Source organism: Pipistrellus kuhlii, unplaced genomic scaffold (genome assembly GCF_014108245.1).
Source record: "Pipistrellus kuhlii isolate mPipKuh1 unplaced genomic scaffold, mPipKuh1.p scaffold_m20_p_1, whole genome shotgun sequence".
Taxonomy (NCBI): Eukaryota; Metazoa; Chordata; class Mammalia; order Chiroptera; family Vespertilionidae; genus Pipistrellus; species Pipistrellus kuhlii.
Genome location: NW_023425404.1, coordinates 146,144,339 through 146,166,123, shown reverse-complemented (window position 1 = coordinate 146,166,123; position 21,785 = coordinate 146,144,339). Strand labels below are relative to the sequence as shown.

The 21,785-nt window shown below is 39.3% G+C and overlaps 1 protein-coding gene across 1 annotated transcript; it reads left to right on the top strand.

Moving 5' to 3' along the window:
* The first annotated feature begins 3,497 nt into the window (after positions 1-3,497).
* On the top strand, positions 3,498-8,969 carry LOC118728126 (dentin sialophosphoprotein). Its single transcript, XM_036454433.2, has 5 exons — positions 3,498-3,967; positions 5,249-5,335; positions 5,459-6,427; positions 7,107-8,172; positions 8,383-8,969. Exons 1-5 carry the CDS (start codon positions 3,917-3,919, stop codon positions 8,874-8,876), a joined length of 2,667 nt encoding a protein of 888 aa, XP_036310326.1. The 5' UTR covers positions 3,498-3,916; the 3' UTR covers positions 8,877-8,969.
* The last annotated feature ends 12,816 nt before the right edge of the window (positions 8,970-21,785 follow it).

Below are 21,785 nucleotides of genomic sequence, written 5' to 3'. Positions count from 1 at the left end.
AATGCCTATCAGCAACTGGAGGGAGCGGAGGAAGTTATTATGTGCTTCACAGTCATGGTGACATGCTATAACCCTATATCAGGGATCCGAAACAGTGATTGGTGGAGAAAATTATCAAACTGAGTTTAAATTTCGGCAGGTACAAAATTATCATGCAAAAGTCTAGGACAGTGTGCCACTCAGTCTCCAAAGAAAAAGATAAGAAACCCTGGATTTCCAAAGTCCCTTTGAAGGCTTTTAAGGTAAGGTGAAACATCCTCTTTACTCAGAATTGACAGGTACCTTTAGAAAGAAATTTGAATTTCAGAGAAGCCAACTAGATTTTAAGATGTGAATAACCCTGTATGACTAGATTTCCCCCCTCCTCTTTTGACTTGTCAAATCAAGAGTTTGTATGAAAAGATCTTGAGAAATTATGTGGTAAGGAATACTGATTCCATCTAGCAAAATATTGCATTACTGAAGAGCAGGTTTTTTTGTTTTTTTTGTTGTTGTTTGTTTTTAAATAGCCAGTGTTAAAATATCAGTTGCGAACAGAAAGAATATATGTAAGATGAAGCAAATATTTGAAATCCAAAATCTTAACAACAGAATGAGTGATTAGAATATTTTATGTATATCTCACTAAAGTGTCATTACTGTTATTTTTATTCAGAAAACCCAGTTTTGAGAACCATGAGCCTAGTTAAATTAATTTTTTTTTTAGTCTCAATGCAATGTAAGATGTGATGGAATTGAATGAAAAAGAAAAGAAACAACCTCTGCCTTTTTTATTTATTATTATTTTTTAAATTATTGTTTTTTTAAATCCTCACTCAATGATATGTTTTTATTGATTTTCAGAGAGAAAGGAGGGGAGAGAGTTAGAAACATTGATGCGAAAAGCATCTATCACTCATCTCCTGCATGAGCCCTGACTGGGGATCAAACCTGCAACCTAGGTATGTGCCCTGACTGGGAATAGAACCCACAAACTTTTAGTGTATGGAACAATACTCCAACCAACTGAGCCACCTGGCCAGGGGCTCTTTCTCTTTTAAATAGTAACAATATTTAAATACTGACTATGTTAAAAAATAAACATGAATTTGATGTAACACATTATGTTATATTTATTTCAAATTTTGTCCAATAAACTCAGTGATAGGGCCCATGTCTGTCTTTTAGGGCTCCATATCTGGCTCACATTAGATCTTCAAATGCTTGTTGAATTAATGAATGGATCTCAGTTTACATATAACTTCTTGGTCCCTAAAAAAGCTATTTAATTAAGTGAAAGTAAGTCTAGTCCCTTTGGAGCTAAATGGATCAGTGAGCAAATGCATATCAGCAAAAATTAATTAATTAATTTTTTACCAGTTGAGTTTAGGGCTTTAAGAGCTACACTAAAAACACTTCTACTCTGAATAGCTAGAGATGCTGACCTCTGTCAGACTTCTACAAAATGGTAGGTTTGAAAAAAGAAAGATGCATTACTAACAAACTGGCAAACTGAGGTGGAAAATTGATCATCTGGTGCTTTGGTTAGTTTTGATAAGAAATTAGATAAGGCAGGTTTTAAAAATCCAGCTTGGACTTCCACACAAGGCTTTAATTAGGCTTTGCTTTTCACTTAAAAAAATTGTCCAAAAAAACTAGATAAAATTTCTAAATCTCATTTAACTTGTGACATGAAATAATCTGGAGGGGGTTCACATACTTTTATTTATTTCAGGGAGGAAGGGAGAGGGGGAGAGATAGAAACATCAGTGATGAGAGAGAATCATCGATCGGCTGTCTCTTGCATGTCCCTTACTGGGGATTGAGCCTGCAACCTGAGTATGCGTCCTTGACCGGAATTGAACCAGGGACCCTTTAGTCCCCAGGCCGACACTCTATCCACTGAGCCAAACTGGCTAGAGCGAGGCCATTTCTACAGGAATCTTTCAAGCCATTGCCCTACCTGTGGAAACAGCTGAACACCAGCATGCATCATTCAATTGTTTGGAGTCGATATGAAAAGGAGCTGATGTGGTCAGCTTTCTGGGTTGCAGTTTAGAAACGGGCTGCATATAACCCTGGCCTTCACTACCGGTACCTTTCCAGGACACCATGGCCCCTCCAAATCACAGTGTAGACTGGCCTTCGGCAGACTCTCTGTAATAATTAGGGGTGAGACTGCAAAGGAGAGTGTAACTCCTGCTTACTAAACAGCTGCCCTTCCACATCCAAGACCAGAGCTCTGCAGTATACTTGTCCTGAGCTCACCTCGGCCCCGCTTTTCATCTGCAGCATTCTGGAAGGAGGTCTTGGCTTTCTGCTGAGTGGTCACCAGAGTCAGCACTTTCTTTCCCTCTCTCAGTAGCTCTGAAACGGTGCCCTCTCTCCTGTGAAGAAATGCCAATGACTCTATGGCAGTTGATGTTCACTGATGCTTTATGATGTTTCCACTATCAATATTAAGTCCAATAAAGGCCGTTTTATAACATGCAGCATTAGAAACTATAAACCCAGTGGAAGGTCATGAAATAGGAGTAAAACTCTCCTTTACTTTTTTACAGTAATGGAATCATTACATCAAGCAATCAATTCGCAATATATGGGAATTTAAATTTTTTATTCACATGGACTATCCAGTGCCTATTCCAATGTATCAAAATGTATAGTCAACCATTTTTGAATGTAAATTCTATCAGGAATAAAGGGTCATATGTTTACAAGTCCCTCATAATAATTGCTATCATTTATTAAGAGATTGCTCCATACCCAGGGCAGTGCCAGGTATTCTTATTTTAGTATCTATTCATCAACAATATTCAGAAAAGGTCTTTTTATGTGCTCTGTGTTGGACTACAATGATTACAATGATTCTCCTGGGTCTCGGGAGCTCTCAGTAGGGCAGGGGAAGGTGCAAGGAGCCAGGCTATTTTAAAACAGCACAATGAACACTGAGAGGCTCTCTGTATACTTTTCTTAATTGTCTGGCTGAAGGTTTTTTTTTTTTATTCACCTCCAGTTTTGAAAATCTGACAATTTCTGTAATTATGTTTTCTGTGTACTTCATCTGGAACGCCTCATCTACAGAAATTGGATCTCTGTGATCATTTTCTGAATTCATTAACTGTTTTAATAAATTTAGGTTTTTAGCTTTGGGAGAAAAAAAAAAACCCACCAAAAACAGTACAATAGGCTGCCTACCAGTGAGATGTGCAGAAGCTGCTGTTGGTAGAAAAGAGACACTAAGCATCCTCAGAAAGGAGCCAGAGAAGGCTTCTCAGAGAAGATTTTTCTGCTAAGATGGCTGGAGCAATCCTGGGGCAGGCATTATTATTATCCCAGATGGAGGAAACAAGGCTGAGTAAAGTGCTTACATTTGTCAAACTCACACAGTAAGTAGCAAAGGTAGAATTTAACCCAGGTCTCTAAATCCAAACTCTATGTTCTTTCCATGAGCCTAGGCCCCCTCATGCCTGTCCCTTACAGTCTAGCAGAATCCAAATGTATGAATCAAGAGAGGGGACGACAAGTGCTTCATCTTTTAAACACCATCTTAGTACAATTAGTTAATACTTGATTAAAACTATTCAGAAGAGACAGATAATCCTTACTATTAAGAACAGCAGAAGGACATAGATTATGGTTATGACTTTGTGGCTCTGTGGCTGTTTCCCTTCGCTGGCAGAGGCAAACAAGTCTAGATGGTTCCATCGGTGATGGGCCTGAGGAGCCCAAACATCTCCACGGCCACACCAGGGATGTTCCGAACACGGAGTCCTGGCAGCCACCTTCTCGGGCTTGATAAATACTCCTTGCCCGAGAAAAAGGCAAATGCTTACAAACCAAGTGAGACATTACTGTGGTTATTACCTTTTGTTCTGTAAATAATGTTGTGCTATTCTCTTTTTTAAACAGCCATTAACGAATATTTCTGAAGAAAATGAAGATAATCATATGTTTTTGCATTTGGGCAGCAGCATGGGCCATTCCGGTAAGGATACCATCCTCAGGAAACCTCCGTACTTGGTTATCTCTTTTAACCTAACATAAATATAGAAGACTTTGCAGATAAGTTGAGCCTAAACATTTAGATTTGCATGAAAGACTTGACAGGATAACTCTGGGGGGGGGGGGGTGTCTCAACAAAACCAAACATGACTCCAAGTTCATGCCCCTATTCCTCCAATCAAAACTCATGCTGCTCAGAAGGATTCTCATTTATTTATTTATTTTTTAAAATATATTTTATTGATTTTGTACAGAGAGGAAGGGAGAGAGATAGAGAGTTAGAAACATCGGTGAGAGAGAGTCATCGATCAGCTGCCTCTTGCACACCCCCCACTGGGGATGTGCCCGCAACCAAGGTACATGCCCTTGACTGGAATCAAACCCGGGACCCTTCAGTCCCCAAGCCGATGCTCTATTCATTGAGCCAAACCGGTTTCGGCAGGATTCTCATTTAAAAATTCATTCCGATCAATTTACATTCAATCCCCATAAATCATGAAGATTTTGTTCATCTTTGCTCATGTGCTCTGAATTGCACTCTAATATCAATGAAATCTGTATTGTTTAGAAAGTTTTCAAGAAAGAAAAATAGCATTTTTTTAATATGGGGAAAAATTAACATTTTACTCAGAGTTATTTTTTATATGTTCACTGTAGAAAATTTGGAATATATAAACCACACCAACAAAGAAAAATTAAGAAAATTCAACCATTTGTAATTTTATTAGCTAGCTGCTATGTTAACATTTTTTATATGCTTTCAAATACCAAATGCTTTGGTATTGATGTGATTGAGAATTTTCTCAATTATTTCAAATGTGCTTCTGAGGACACATAGTCTACTACTTTTTTATTTTTATTTTTTTATGAACTGGCTCTGGTCATACCAACTATCCTCCTGGGGGTTTTGGCCAGGATTATACTTAGGGTAGGTCTTGTACTTTGAAAGAGGCTTATTGAAAGGAAATACCCAAGATCTATCTTTTCATCTTTAGAAGAGACTGTTTCTCTTCTATAGTTGAGACGAATGGCTTAATTCTTCAATAAGATTGGTAACACCATTGTGAAAACTACCTTTATGCCAGTTTAAATTCCACATAAACCCTGTAAAAAGTCATTTCTCTTTTCCACTTGATTAGAGCATATGTTGGCCTTTGTGTTATATCTCTCCCCTTTCCCCTTCCCCCACACTTCATTTAGGGGAAAATGTGTGTGTCTGTGTATGGGAATGCATGCAAAATAAGAATGTTTTTGATTTTCATAGGTTCCTCAAATCAGGCCATTGGAGAGACATGCTGTTGGCCAATCTGTGAATTTAAGTCTTCCAGAAAAATTAAAAGTGCCGATACAGGTATAGGGTATAAAATGTGTTCCTAAAATGTTTTTAGATTCCATTATCTTCCAAAAAATTGATGCTCAGCTTGTTAGTTTCACAATGATATTCACAATTTATTTTGAATTGTTTCTTTTTCAGGATGAGTTATATGCTAATGATGCCACCAAAGAAAGTGGTGCCCCCATGCATGAAAATGAATTGGGAAGGCAACAGTCTACCAAAGATGGTTACCAAGTATCAGGAGATGGCTCTGAGTGGGCAGGAGTAGGAGGGAAAAGTTCTTCTACACATTCCATGTCAGTAAATGGAGAGGGGCATCCTGAGGATCAGAATGGGGGTGAAGAAAACCCAGAAACATATGGTCATGATGGAATACATTGTATTAGGGGACAAGCAAGCACTATTGACATGACTGGAGCAGCAAATGGGAGCAATGTTAATGGAAATACTGATGAGAATTCTGAAAATGGGGGTGTTGGAGATGCAAGTCAGAGTGAGAATGGCACTGTTGTCGAAGATGAACATCAAGCGTCTGGAAGCAGTAATAGTACAGGTCATGAGGATGGCATAAATGGGAATTCCTGTACGAATGAGGGTGATACAAGTGCGATGACACCTCAGAAAGGAGGTGAGAGAAATGGTCATGAGGAGGCAGGGGTAACACCAGGGGGAAGCGGAGCTGGCAATAGAGAAGATGCTGGCCTCGATAATTCTGATGGGAGTCCCAGTGGAGATGGAACAGATGAGGGTGAAGACAAGGGCTCTGGTGATAATGAAGGTGAAGAAACAGGAAATGGAAAAGATGGCACTGATAACAGCCAGGGCCAGGAGGGTCAGGGTCCTGGAAAAGAAGATGACAATGATAATAGCTTAGGTGAAAATTCAATTAGCAGTGAAGATGATGACCCTGGAGACAATGAAGATCCACATGACATGGATGGAGACAATGCCTCTGAGAGTGAGGAGAATTCCCATAGTATTCTAGAAAAAGATGATAGCCAAAGAATAGAAGGCATCCAAAAAACCAATCACAGAGAAAAAAATGGTGTGGATAATGGAATTAGCAAAGAATCAGAGACGAGTACCAATGGGAAGAGCCAGGATAAGGTTAGTTTATGAAGTTAATTTTTTAAATAGCAATTTAAATTTTCTCTTCCACCCAACTAAGGGTAGCACAAAACACAATCATGACAAGCATTCATGTATTTTAGTACCCAAATTACTTGAATATCTGATAGGAAAGCCAGAGTTCTTACTACAATAGATTTTGATATACAACAATTTAAAAAATATTTTATTGAGTTTTTACAGAGAGGAAGGGAGAGGGATAGAGAGTTAGGAATGTTGATGAGAGAGAAACATTGATCAGCTGCCTCCTGCACACCTCCCACTGAGGATGTGCCCACAACCAAGGAATCAAACCCTGGACCTTTCAGTCCGCAGGTCAATGCTCTATTGAGCCAAACTGGTTAAGCAATATACAACAGTTTAAAAAAATGAAACATTTCTGAAAATTTGGTTAAAATTCTAGAATAGTCTTAAGTTAAATAATGTCTGCACCATAAAAGATCCTACTAGGTGAAATATGTGGGTGGGTTGTTATATAACTCAAACACTAGAGCACTTTCAAGCACTGAATCTAGCACATTTTCACAAAAAATGTTTCTGAATCACTGGAAGCTGACCTTCTGTTTCACTGGTCACTTTTCTCAGTGTTCCTCAGAGCAATGCAATTTTGCAGTATACCATTCATTAATCACCCATTCTTTTATCCATTCTTCCATAGCGAATAGAAATTGAAGGTCCTAGCAGTGGCAATAGAAACAATATTACCAAAGAATCTGGGAAAATCATCGGCGATAAAGAGAGTAAAGGACAACATGGAGTGATTGTGGGCAACGGAAATGTCCAGACACAAGGGGAGACTGACAACAGGCAAGAACCTGGCCAGAAGTCAGAACCTGGGAACAAGGTTGAACATGGCCAAACAGGTAGTGAGAGTAACAGTGATGGCTATGATAGTTATGAGTTTGATGATGAATCCATGCAAGGAGATGATCCCAACAGCAGTGATGAATCTAATGGCAATGATGATGCCAATTCTGAAGGTGACAATGACAGCAGTAGCCGAGGAGATGCATCTTATAACTCTGATGAATCAAAAGATAATGAGAATGACAGTGATTCAAAAGGAGAAGGAGATGAGGACAGTGACAACACATCAGATGCTAGTGATAGTGACAGTAATGGCATTGGTAATAATGGGAGTGATGATAGCGAATCAGACAGCAGCAAAGGTAAATCAGACAGCAGTGACAGCAGCGACAGTAGTGACAGCAGTGACAGCAGTGATAGCAGTGACAGCAGCGATAGTAGTGACAGCAGTGACAGTAGCAATAGTAGTGACAGCAGTGACAGCAGTGACAGCAGTGACAGTAGCAATAGTAGTGACAGCAGTGACAGCAGTGACAGTAGCGACAGTAGCAATAGTAGTGACAGCAGTGATAGCAGCAACAGTAGTGACAGTAGTGACAGCAGTGACAGCAGCGACAGTAGTGACAGCAAATCAGATAGCAGTGACAGCAGTGACAGCAGTGACAGCAGCGACAGCAGTGACAGTAGTGACAGCAGTGACAGCAGCGACAGCAGTGACAGCAAATCAGATAGTAGTGACAGTAGTGACAGCAGTGACAGTAGTGACAGCAGTGACAGCAAATCAGATAGTAGTGACAGCAGTGATAGCAGTGACAGCAGTGACAGCAGCGACAGCAGTGACAGCAGTGACAGCAGCGACAGCAGCGACAGCAGTGACAGCACTGATAGCAGCGACAGTAGTGACAGTAGTGACAGCAGTGACAGCAGCGACAGCAAATCAGATAGCAGTGACAGCAGTGATAGTAGTGACAATAGTGACAGCAGTGACAGCAGTGACAGTAGTGACAGCAGTGACAGCAGTGACAGCAAATCAGATAGCAGTGATAGCAGTGACAGTAGCGACAGCAGTGACAGTAGTGACAGCAGTGACAGCAGTGACAGCAGCGACAGTAGTAACAGCAAATCAGATAGTAGTGACAGTAGTGACAGCAGTGACAGCAGTGACAGCAGCGACAGCAAATCAGATAGCAGTGACAGCAGTGATAGTAGTGACAGTAGTGACAGCAGTGACAGCAGTGACAGCAGTGATAGTAGTGACAGCAGTGACAGCAGTGACAGCAGTGACAGTAGCGATAGTAGTGACAGCAGTGACAGTAGTGACAGCAGTGATAGCAGTGACAGCAGTGACAGCAGTGATAGCAGTGACAGTAGCGATAGTAGTGACAGCAGCGACAGTAGTGACAGCAGTGACAGTAGTGACAGTAGTGACAGTAGCGATAGCAGTGACAGCAGTGACAGTAGTGACAGTAGTGACAGCAGTGAAAGCAATGAAAGCAGTGACAGTAGTGATGAGAGTGACAGCAAGAGCAAGTCTCCTAATGGCAACGACCATAGAAGTGATAGTGACAGTGATAGTGAGAGTGAAGGCAGTGACAGTAATCACTCAACCAGTGATGATTAGAATAAACAAAAACCCCACAAGATTTCTTGTGTGAACAGTTTGGTGAGTGGTAGGAAATAAAGATTTCCAAGAAAATAAGGAGAAGGGAGAAAGAAACAGGAGACATGTAAACAACCACAGAATTAAGCCAAAGGGATGGATTCGGTCCAACTCCCAACTCCCTCAGAGAATCTGAATGTGTGACCTTTGGTACATGTGTGTTAAAATATATCCTGAAAAGATTTTGCTAAAGGTGTACATCTAAACATAAAATAACAATCAAAGTATTTAATACTTCATACAGAAACCTCAAGTAATCACATACTACAGGATAACTTCAATTCAAATGCCAAGTGCTTTAGAATGTGGCAAGTAAACATTTCTTATAAACAGCTTGTGACTTTGCCTTACTCTTTTGAGTAATTATATTTTCTGAATAGATGGTCTGCTCACTGCTGAGTAAAGAATGCTGTTACTATATCCACCTTGACTACTAATTCTTTACTTGTTCTAAGAAATGTAACTGTAACATGAAAAAAAACCAGCAATATTTTAATCTTTTGGAGAACAATCTTTGTAATTATTGAATAGAGTAATTGTAAGTCAGGGAAATTCTAAAGAGTGTTAGAGAGGAATCAAAAAGCTGATTTAAATAAGACCTGGTGGAGGAGAGCAAGAGGGGGGAGAAGAGGAACATTTGTAATAATATGAACAATACAGATTTATTTTAAAAAAATAAACGAATAAATAAATAAAACCTGATACTTAGTATTACATTCCTGCAAACCACTGGAAATTGAGCACAAAGTCCCTAAAACTATTGACAAAACTGGAGCTGTGCTTAGAACAGTGTCTTGCCTCCAGTAGCTACTTTCCAAATAGCAATAAATAAATGAAGCCAAGAATGGACGTTGGGTGGGGTGGAGTGGGGAGGACAGTGGTGTTCAGTTTTGAACTCTATTAAGTGAAATCAGTTGTCTTCTTCCTCAATCTCACAAAGTCAAACTTGGTTCACATTTCCCTTTTAAACCCCCACAAACCAAAACTTCTAGATCAGACCTTGAGACTCTCTTCTCACTTTTAATCTCTTTAATAAAGCCAATAGTTGCTGGTGGGTAGTGTTTGGAAACTACTCTTTTATTATTTGAGTCTTATATGTAGCTAAAATATGAGCATGGATCTTCAGCCTTTTCATGAGTGAGGGTAATTTTTAGTTTTGGGATGAAGCCCAAATGCTAGAGCGTGAGGATCTTAAAAATGTATGAGCCTACACTGTCATATTTCATAGGGTGGAGGTATACTTTATTACTCAAACTAGGACACTTTTGAGAGTAAAAGAGGTGCTATCAATAATTACTTGGGGACAGGGGGTATAAATTGGATTGTTCAGGGACACTGGAGATCCAAAGAACATAGCCATAAAACTTTAGGGTTTATTTTCAAGATTTAGTAGCGGTGATTTTTCATTTCCCTCTTTTTCCACGTAGGCAATTATTTTAGGTTTGCTTTACTTCAAAGTTAAACTTCTATATAGGGAAGTGTCAGATGCAACCTTTTAAATGTTAATTTTCAACAGACACTAGTAATTGACAATTTATGCTCTAAGATTAGGCTTATTTTACACAGAGTTTCTATAGGCTGTTTTTTCTGCCTCCTTCCTCCCATATGCAAGAGTTTCTTAGTTAAGAGATCAATTCAGCAAGGAATATTTCTGAAGGCTTTAAAACACTGCTACTCATAAACTACTTATAGCTCAAAAAATTTGAAATTTTAGTGTTCAATATATGCCAATCATGCAAGTCACTTCCAACTTCATTTGTGAAAGTATGCTCTAGGTTTTGATTTCCTTTAAACTTCAGGTTATTTTTAAAAAGTGTATGAAGTGCAGCTTCCAGTGTTTGTCCCACCTATTTCAAAAGGTTCTGATGAGCACTCAGTCAGGCAATGGATATGAAACCCTTTGTAAGCTGTATAAGATATGTAAATGACAGATAATGAATTTTGGTGTTACAATAAACATCTGTTTATATGATTGTCCTCAAGGAAATCTTCCTTTATCTTAATAAGTTTGTGTAACATGTTTAAAAATTAACTTTAAAATAAACATATATCTTTCTTGATTTCAGAAAGGGGAGAAGGAGAGAGAGAAACATCAATGACGAGAGAAAATTATTGACTGGGAATTGAACTGTGACCTCCCTGATTATTGGTCAACACTCAACCACTGAGCCACAGTAGGCAGGCAAAAATGAACTACTTTTAATTGAAAAGTGAATTTTTATATATAAAAATTCAAACACTATGAAAAGGTATACAAAAATATTAAATCTACACAGTCCTAGACTCCTAGTCCTCTATTTCTCCTCCCTAGAGGCAATTCCCATTACTAATATCCTATTGAACTCTCCAAAAATATTTTACACATATAAGCATATATGTCCCTTTTAAAAACACATGGAAGTCTACTATGCATAATGTATTTTTTAACCTAAGAATGTACCTTGAATAAAACACAGATTGATAATCTGTATTGCATTTCATTCTATGAACTGCCATAAGTATTTAATCTCTGCCTATTTTCCCATTACTTTCTGAGCCATTCATGGAGTGAATTCTGCAGGCGTTACTGGAGTCAGTCTAATAGTCCAAGTTGGATCAATTTTCAGCCAGTTTTAATAAAGATTTCATCTTAAGAAGTGTTTCTGGGGGTGGAAGGTGTTCAGAACTTAAAGCTGATGCCAGAAACAGTGAAGGAAGACTATGATCCTGATTTTCTTATGTGATAATATTGGCATCAGCCTCTGGATTTTTGAGGCAAAAGTAGAGACACTTTAAAAGAATGTCTCAAGAGTAGATCCTCGGTACACAGGAAGTCTGGTGTTAGAAAACACAATTGGTTTGGGGTCATTTTCTAGAATAAAATTTAATAAGCTATCTGCTAATATTGTCCATGAGAGTAATTTTTTAAATTGCAGGTTGTCACTAATTTTTTAAAAATAAATTTTTATTGATTTCAGAGGGTAAAGGAGAGGGAAAAAGAAAGATAGAAACATCAATGATGAGAGAGAATCATTGATCAGCAACCTTCTGCACAGCCCCTACTGGGGTTTGAGTTCACAACCCATGCATGTGCCCTTGACCAGAATCAAACCTGGGAACCTCAGTCTGAAGGGCTACACTCTATACACTGAACCAAACCAGCTAGGGCTTGTCACTCATTTAGTAAGTACTGATATCAGTTTAGTGACTTATCACCAACATTTTATAAAATGAAATAATAAAACAGAAGAATCATAGTGTATCAGATGTAATGCTTTGTGAAACTTGACATTTATCTCTATATAGTACATACTAGAGGCCCATGAAATTCATACCAGATAAAGGAAGCTCAACACAGCAACCTCTGCCTGGGGGTCAGCATGAAATTCATACGGGGAGGGGGGGAATCCTCCTCATCCCAGCCTGCACCCTCTCCAACCCAGGACCTCTTGAGGGATGTCCAATTGCCAGTTTAGTCTCAATCCCGGGGATCGAGCCTAAATTGGCAGTAGGATATCCCTCTCACAATTGCGGACCACAGGATCCTAATCACTCACCTGCCTGGCTGCCTGGTCACCCCTAACTGTTCCCCCCCCCCCCCCCCCCCCCCCGCTGGCCTGGTCACCCTATGCAGCCTGCTGTTTAGTCGTTTGGTTGTCCCTCACTGACCCCCTTCCCCCACTGCCAGCCTGGCTGTAGGCAGCCATCTTGTGAGGACATGATGGTCAATTTGCATATTACCTATTTATTATATAGGCTATACACACATATGTCTAAGTATGCTTATACTAGGACATGATGTAAAATGTCATTCTGATTGTTGGTTGTCTTAAAAAGATTTGATTGCCATTGGTTGGGTAAAGCATTATTATTGCTAGTAATCATTTCATATTTACTTTTCACATGTACATTTCTTCATACAGCTAAGTTTCTTTCCCTCTTTGAAGCAGTGTTTAAAAAACAAAAGGAACATAGGAGTAGTGGTGTATTTATAGAGAGTGAGGCAAGAGTGGTAGTGGTATGGGTTTCTGGACTGATTTGTGCTGCAGTAAAGGAGGTAAGGTAACATGGTCATTTTTGAGCTGGTTCTCAGAGGTCATCTTGACCCTGACCCTGAAGTTTCTTCCACACCTGCTTATACCACAAATAAGGAAAGGTAGTAAGGGTGTGTGTTTTGTTTTGTTTGTATAAAATCTATTTCTTAAAACAGATTATAAAAAGATAACCTTAGGAGAGTCATAACTCACTATAAAATACATGTAAAATTATTAACTGGGATGGAATTTCCCAGAATTCAAACTTGCTTTATGGTGTGTAATGGAAGTTTTGAAAAACCTTAGACTAAAATAAGCTGGAACAATTTTCCTCTCCCTAAAAGGAGCAGGAACAAAATGGAATAGTTCGGTCATAGATGAAAATATCGTGTCCTCACAGGGATCCTTTGACTGCTGCTCACAGGCAAATCCTCTAGAGAAAGAAACAAGTCAACAATACAATGTTCCCAAACCCTCTGCTCTGAATAGAGATCTTGGGTTCACATGCTAAAAAAGGGAGAAAAAAAGTAAAAAAAAAAAAAAAAAAAAAAGTAATTCCTATGGGGCACTCACGTAGTTCAGGAAAATGGTCTAGTCCAGTGGTCGGCAAACTCATTAGTCAACAGAGCCAAATACCAACAGTACAACGATTGAAATTTCTTTTGAGAGCCAAATTTTTAAAACTTAAACTTCTTCTAATGCCACTTCTTCAAAATAGACTCACTCAGGCATGGTATTTTGTGGAAGAGCCACACTCACGGGGCCAAAGAGCTGCATGTGGCTTGCGAGCCACAGTTTGCTGAACACAGGTCTGGTCTAAAGATCACTAACACATTAGACTTCATGTGTTTTCCATTAGTTGGCAAGTCTACTCTAGCACGAAGCACTGCATTTACAGAGTGCTGTATCCCAGCCCCCTCCTTCACTTCCAAGTCCATTATTCTGGGCATTGCCATTGGATATACCCCTTCTTCCTTGACTCTTTTCTTATTTTTCTCCCTAGTATTTTTTCTCTTTGAGGAGATGAAGAAATGTCTGGGAGGAAATGCTTTTTCCTTTGTAAAATTTACTTCCCAGGCATCTCCCTGGGTGAGGCCCAGGCAGACCTCTGAGGCAGAGGTTGCTGTGTTGAGCTTCCTTTTTCCAGCTCCTATATTGCAGACAACCAGCTGGGTCCCAGCTCCTGCCTCCCTAGTACTTTCCTGAATTGAAACTACTGAATGTTTCCTTGCCACTCTAGTTCCACCTCCCTGTCCTCAGACCAATCTGAGCTGGAGGCAGATACTCAGGCTCTCACAGAGCAGCACTTAGTCTTGACACCAGAGCCCATTTACTTCTTGTCTTATTCTAATAGCCTGATTCTAGAAGGTGGACTCTTACCTTGTTCCCACATGACAATCCCCGTTGATCTTTCTAATGGCTTCCACATGGCTTCCTCGTCTCTCAGTAGTATGCTGATTATAATTTTTCCCAGCCCAGCCAGCCTGCCAGGACCAGGTACAAACCTATTGTCTGACACAGTCAGGCTTATTGATCCAACCCAAGGAAGGAGATTGTGCATCAGAGCAACCTTGGGCATCTCAACAAACAAAGGAAAAGACACAACTACTACAGGGTTTGGGGAAAGGGTGGAATTTAGATAATATTTAAAAGTGTGTGAGAGGCTCAAAACAAAGCAAGCTGTGGCTAAAGGGGTCAACCTCAGGTTTGGACTATGGAGTAGATGCAGGTTCTCGCGTCCTTGGAGAGTACCAAGTGAAGATGGATGTGGACTGTTGTAGCCCCAGACCCCATATCTGACTCTCTGCTCCTAGGTTATACGTTGAGAATGGTTCTCTGTGCCAAACTATCTTAGACCCTCCAAGCAAATGTGAGGTGTTTTATGTTTACTGATATTTTAAAAAGCAAAATATTGGATAATCTATAGTTTCAGAGAATACAGCTTCCAATAATTTATAAATCAGGAATCATTTATAGTAGGGGGTTGTTATGACACTTTACAGCTTCAGTATCCTTGGGAGAGATATCTTCTGTTAAGTTTGCAGCTGACTATGTGTCCACTCTGATTTTTGGGGAGATTTTTACATTCTCAGTCTGAGCTCATTTTTACTTTCTCAAGAACTATGTTTCTGCTAAAACCAAGACTGCTTATCTTGCTAGTCTTTACCCCCCATTCCTCCAAGCAGAATTCCCAGATGTCCAGCTGCTCTTTGAATATTGCCCATTCCAGCATCTGTTGGACTTTGCATTACTCCCATAAACTGTGTTTCTATTTTGCTGATTACTAGACCATGAAAACACATTGCCATTTCCTCTTAGTGCCAGTGTTCTGAACACAGATTTCCCTCTGTTTAAATCTGAGTGTGGCATAACTTTTCCACTGCCATTTCTCATCTGTCTCATGTAGTCCAGGAGGTCCATGTTCTGTCTCTGTTCTGTCTATTCCATTCTGCTACTAGGAGCTCATCACTAATAGGTCAAGTTCTGGTGTTTAACAGTTCCCATCTCTAAGGTGAATTCGAGTCCTCTTCTAAATTTCCAGGTTGTTGTGCACTGATTTCATAGATTTTTCCACCCCTCATGAGTCTCTCTGACTGTGGGTTTCTGATTTATTGAGATATTTCTCCTCACCTTTTGTGGTTTGTCTGAAGGACAGTTAAGAGCCTGATGTTTATAATGGGTTCTGGGCTTTATCTTTTGGTAAAATTCAAATATCCACCTCTCACTCTCTGCCAATTGTTGGGACTGAATTTCATTTTGAAGAAGGTAAATGAGTAATGTAGCCAGTGTGTTCAACCAAAGAATCTTATCCCAGTCTTCTTCTTCATTTGTACTAGACCTAAGACAAACAAAATAAGAACATTCTCCCCCCACCCCAAAAAAAGAACAATCAGAAACAGAAAAATAAATCCACAATAGTCTTCATGGATCTATGTTTTAGACAGTGAAAGTCTGATATGTAGAGTCAAAATTGTCATTGATAAGTAAAGTTTATCTTAGACTTATCAGTTAAGTAAACAACAGCTCAATAATATTGGGGCTGTGTATAGATAACTTTGGTCACACGTTTTCTTCCTTGTTTTAATTACCTATCTTCAGAGTAGTGTTTGATGGAGCAATGTTTGATGGTGGCTAGAGCTTTGCAACATGATTGCTAATTCTAACTTATTAGAGCCTTTGAAACATTTTTTTCAACCTGCATATGTCTTTAATATTGGTATCAATGCTAATCAAAGTGTGACCAATGGAATAGTTACAGCCTATAAACAATTTGTTAGAGCTCAGAAATAGAGAAATTGAGAGTAAACATTTATAATCCTTATAGCAACTTGACACTGCATGAAATTCAAGCATGATATTTTTTCTAGTAATTCATTTTCATTGTATTTTTATAAGCAGAAATTCAGGAAATGTATGGGAATGGATACTTAGGGTGGGGAGTAATGGTAGAATAAACATAAACTTGGATCAGACCGAATTTATTGTTATGTGCTCACTAAGTAGATAATCTCATCTAATGTTGCAGCTTGATGGTTAGGAAGGGCTCTAAGGGCTTGGTTGATTGGTTGACTGAAACATGGACCAAAGGTGGCTGTTAGTGAGTGAGATGGAAATGTTTGGCTCCCCTTGGTTTGATGTAGTGACAAGGATTCAGAAACTTAGGGAGATTGGGATGCTGTAGTGGTGTCATTTAAAAAGTATTTACCTACTCCGGGAGGGTCCAGCAGACACAGCTTTCATCACTACTCTGAGAAAGAAACTTGTTCTTTGAAGGCCAGACCTTACATGAGAACCAGAGCCATTCAATTTGAAAACTTAAATGCAATAAGGGTAATGGATCTTGGAGGCAAGGTCCAAGTGACAGTCCTCAACTGCCAAAGACAAGTTGGTGTGGTTACTATAACTGACAGCAGAGTCAACATAGTAATCAGAATAGTTTGACTTGCACAGACTGGTGGCATTGACTAGTTAATCATGGTGTTCCTAGAACTGAAATAGATGGTGAGCTTACTAAATTATTACTTCCTAGATACATGCAGAAAAGTTCTACATCAAGTGAACAAAAGTCTAACTCAAATAAAAACAGAGACGTGTATACAGTCCCTCAATCAATTCCCAGACTTGAGACACTGTGTGTAGGTCCCAAACCTCTTGAATGAAGGGGAGACCAGATTCCTTTTAGGTCTTAAAAAAAACCCAGAATACTACCAAAAATTTACACCACTTTCTCCCAAAGATATCTATGACATTTCATGAAGGAAACCATACATCAATGCAGGAAAGGAAATAATTGGACCTGTAGGGACCACTCGACACTGGCTCCAAATGGACACTAATTCTAGGAGACCCGGGATGTCACTGTGGCCCATCAGACAGAGCAGGGGCTTATGGGAGTCAAATGATCAATGGACTTTTAGCTCAGTTCCATCTCATGGTGGGTCCACTGGGTCCTTAAACCCATCCTGCGGTTATTTCCTCAGTTGCAGAATGCATAATTGGAGTAGACGTACTTAATAGTTGGTAGTATAAGCACAGTGATTTCCTTACCTGTGGAGTGAGGGCTATGATGGTGAGAAAGGTCAAGCAGAAGCATTAAAATGGACTCTACCTAGGAAAATACTAAATAAAAAATGAGGCTGCATTCCTGGAGGGTTTACAGAGATTAATACAATCATCAGGGACTTGAAAGAGTCAAGGGTGATGATTCTCATCACATCCCCATCCCAACTCTCCTATTTGTCCTGAACAGAAAATAGATGGATATTGAAGAATGACAGTGGATTGCTGTATATTTAATGAGGTGGTGACTTCTGCAGCAGCTGCTATACCAGATGTGGTTTAATACTTGACCAAATTAACATATCAACTGGTATCTGGTATGCAGCATTGCTCTATCCAAAAAGATGACCAGAAGCAGTTTCCTTGCATCTGGTGAGGCCAGCAATAAACCTACCTTCACTGTATCTATAAACTCTCCAGCCCAATGTCATAATGTAGTTTTCAGGGATCTTGATTTTTTTGACATTTCAGAAGGTATCATACTGGTCCATGGCTTTGATGCATGGATGACTCTGTGCTGACTGGGCAAGGTGAGCAAGAAGAAGCAATTCAGTGTTTCCCAAAGTGGGGTACACGTACCCCCAGGGGTACGGGAAGAGTTTGGTGGGGATCGCTGAGTTTGGTGCTTATTTATTTCTACTTTCTCATGAGTATGAGGGGTACTCAGCGTTACAAAATTTATAGAAGGGGTACACATATGTCAAAAGTTTGGGAAACACTAGATTATAGAGTCTAAATTATTGGAAAGACATTTGTGTATCAGAGGGTGGGAAATAAAGCTTACTAAAATTCAGGGACCTTATAAAAATTCAAGACCTCAGTGGAATTTCTAGGGGTTCTGTGGTGTGGGGCATGGTGAAATGTCCCTTCTAAGATGAAAGATAAGCTGTTTCAACTGGTGCTTATAATCAAGAAAGAGGCATAATGGCTAGTGGGCCTCTTAGTATTTTGGAGGAAATATACTCCTCATTGAGTGTGTTCCTCTGGCCCATTTACTGCCTGACCCAAAAAGCTGCTATTAATAGTTTTGAATGGGGCTGAGAAGAAGAGGAACTCTTCAACAGGTCCATGTTATTTTGCAAGTTGCTCTCCCACTTGGACCATCTGATCCAGCAGATCCATTGGAGATTAAAGTGTCAGTAACAGATAGGGATGCTGTTTGGTGCCTTTGCAGGCTCCTATAGGAGAATTGCAGTATAGGCCTTTAGGACATCATCTGAAGATAATTACCTTCTTTTGACAATGAACTCTAGGCCTGTTACTGAGCCTTTATAGAGACTGAAAACTTGACCATCAGTTACCAAGTGCCCTGAGCACACCTGAGCTCAGAAAACATGAACTGAATGTTTTCTAAACCATGAAACCATAAAGTTAGGTATGCATAAAGTAAGGCAATACTCCATCATCAAATGGGAGTGGTGTATATGTGATTAAGCCTGAGCCCTGAAGGAATAAGTAAGTTACATAAAGGAGTGGTCCAAATTTCCATGATCCCCACTCCCACTACATTACCTCCTCTCTCCCAGCCTATACCTGTCCTCATGGTCAGTTAACAGAGGAGGAGAAGACTCAGGGCTAGTTCACAATGGGACAATGGTTCCATTGAATTGGATGTTCTACAGCTTATACAGGTACCACCCAAAAGTGGGCAGCTGCCTGCCTTCAGTCTCTTACTGGGATGTCCCTTATGGAGAGGGGTGAAGATAAATCCTCCAATGGGCAGGACTTTGGGCAGTGCACCTTGTTGTCCACTTTGTTTTATTTTGACTCTTTTCTTTTTTTTTTTTTTAACCTAAAACAGCAATTTCAAATGGTTCTACTTAATTAATAATATATATGAGGTTGGGCAAACCTATTCGCTTCTTAAAAATTACACAAAGAAAGAAATATATTTTTACAAAGGTTATCAAAGGAGTCTGTCTGGCCCTAATGATATTATTAGACAATAAACAGAGAAGTTATTAGGGCCACCTAGAGAAAGAAGAGAGAAGGAAGTTGAAGAGAAGAACAAAATGTAAAATTTTTAAAAGTTAAAATGTATTCATTAGGGTAGAAGTAGCATTAGAAAAGATTATTGAAAATAGGATTAGGAAATATTGTAAAATGAGCACATAGATCACAACTGATTTTTATGTATGCATTTTTTATGTGTTCAGGAAAAGAACCTAGTAGACTAATAGATATTCTATTTGTAAAAGAAGGAAGATTTTTGGCCTACTTTCAATGAAAATAGAGAAAAGCTTTGAAAGGGTTAACAATTTTCATATCTGTATTTAAGTAGATATCTCTAATTTGGTTCAGGTGGATTCTTAAACATACAGATCAAATAAAAAACTGAGGACATGATAATATCATATAAAAGTTAATGCATATCTAAGTGAAGTGCTTACCCATCTATGTAATAATTATTGTCGTCAAAGGTGTTAGTGATTATTATGCTCCCTCTCATCAAATTCAGATACCCCAGTGTGGCAAAACACAGTTGATGTAACTGCTATGTGAGTAAAAACAAAAATCCATTTACCACTAGCTTTCTTATTATCCTTTGTCATATTGATGATGAATTTGTGAATATTTTGTACATATATAAATTAAAATTAGAGAAATATAATACATCATAGGCTAGTTTGCCAAAATTACATTCTTTTAAAAAATATATTTTTATTGATTTCAGAGAAGAAGGGAGAGGAAGAGAGAGGTAGAAACACCAATGATGAGAGAGAATCATTAATTAGCTGCCCCCTGCATGCCCCACACTGGGGATTGAACCTGCAATCAATGTGCCTGACCAGGAATTGAACTGTGATCTCCTGGTTCATAGGTCAACATTCAACCACCGAGCCATGCCAGCCAGGCCAAAATTACATTCTTTATTAACAAATAAATATTTATTAATAAAAGTAAGAATAAAGTATTTAAAGGCAATATGCTCTACATACACGTTTGTGTCCAGAACCAACACTATATGTCTGTCATTTCATGGTATCTAAGATGCTTTGATACCATAACTTTATTGATCTTATTAAATATTAACAAAGGTTTTCACACATCTCTGTCATGATTGCCACTAGTCTATCACAGATAGTCAGATGCATCTTAAGAGACTTTAATATATCAATATATATATATATATATATATATATATATATATATATATATATTGATTATGGTATCACATAATTGTCCTCATTCCCCCATTCCCATCCCAAACCCCTCCCCACATATGCCCCCACCCTCTTGTTGTCCATGGCCATTGGTTAGGCTTATATACATGCACATGCACACAAGTCCTTTGGTTGATCTCTCCCTCTTACCCCCACCCTCCCCTACCTTCCCTCTGAGGTTTGAGAGTCTGATCACTGCTTCTCTTTCTCTGGGTCTGTTTTTGTTCATCAGTTTATGTTGTTCATTATTTCCTCTAGATGTAAGAGATCATGTGATCCAAGATATACCCTTGTAAGAACCGAATCTGAAACAAGCCATAATGGTTATGCTGAGAGGCAAATGAATCAGTCTGTAGTGAGTTCCTTTCTGGGCCAACAGTTCTTTTGAGTCCCAATTTCAATGTTAAGCAGTTCCTTATGTGTACATGTCAGCCATGATATTTCAGATCTGGTTGGTCTATAAATGGTGGTGATGCAGGTCCGACCGTCTCTGGTTTGGTCCTGGGCATCCTTCAGCTACACGCAGCTGCTGTCTGCTAGTATGGTGAGGCGTTGTCAACGTCTTCCATCTCTGAACTGTTTCTCTTCTGTCTTCATGGCTGGAGCACTTCTGTCTATTCCTCTCTGTTGCAGGAATCCAGATAGTCTCGGAGTTGTTTTCTGAAAATATACAAATAGCCAAAATCTGTTTGGCTCAGTGGATAGAGTGTTGGCCTGCGGACTGAGGGGTCCCAGGTTCAATTCCCATCAAGGGCATGTACGTCGGTTGCAGGCACATCCCCAGTGAGGGGTGTGCAGGAGGCAGCTGATTGATGTTTCTAACTCTCTATCCCTCTCTCTTTCTCTCTGTAAAAAATTTAATAAAATATATTTTTTAAAAAAGGAAATGTACAAACATATTCTTGACAAAAAGTTAATAAAGGGATATTTTCTATAAATTTGACTTGGGATCCTTTCCTTCCCTTCCCTTCCCTTCCCTTCCCTTCCCTTCCCTTCCCTTCCCTTCCCTTCCCTTCCCTTCCCTTCCCTTTTCCTTTCCTTTTCATTTTCATTTTCTTTTCTCTTTCCCCCCCCAAATGATTTTCCTCTGGCTTGTTTTGACACCATGTATGTATTTTCATGGGTATCTTGCT

What these genes read in the sequence shown, in the direction of transcription:
- LOC118728126 (XM_036454433.2), top strand. Translation starts at nt 3,917, where the DNA reads ATGAAGATAATCATATGTTTTTGCATTTGGGCAGCAGCATGGGCCATT. An exon ending in AATTAAAAGTGCCGATACAG is followed by an intron (nt 5,336 to 5,458) that starts GTATAGGGTATA and finishes TTTCTTTTTCAG; the next exon opens with GATGAGTTATATGCTAATGA. An exon ending in ATGGGAAGAGCCAGGATAAG is followed by an intron (nt 6,428 to 7,106) that starts GTTAGTTTATGA and finishes ATTCTTCCATAG; the next exon opens with CGAATAGAAATTGAAGGTCC.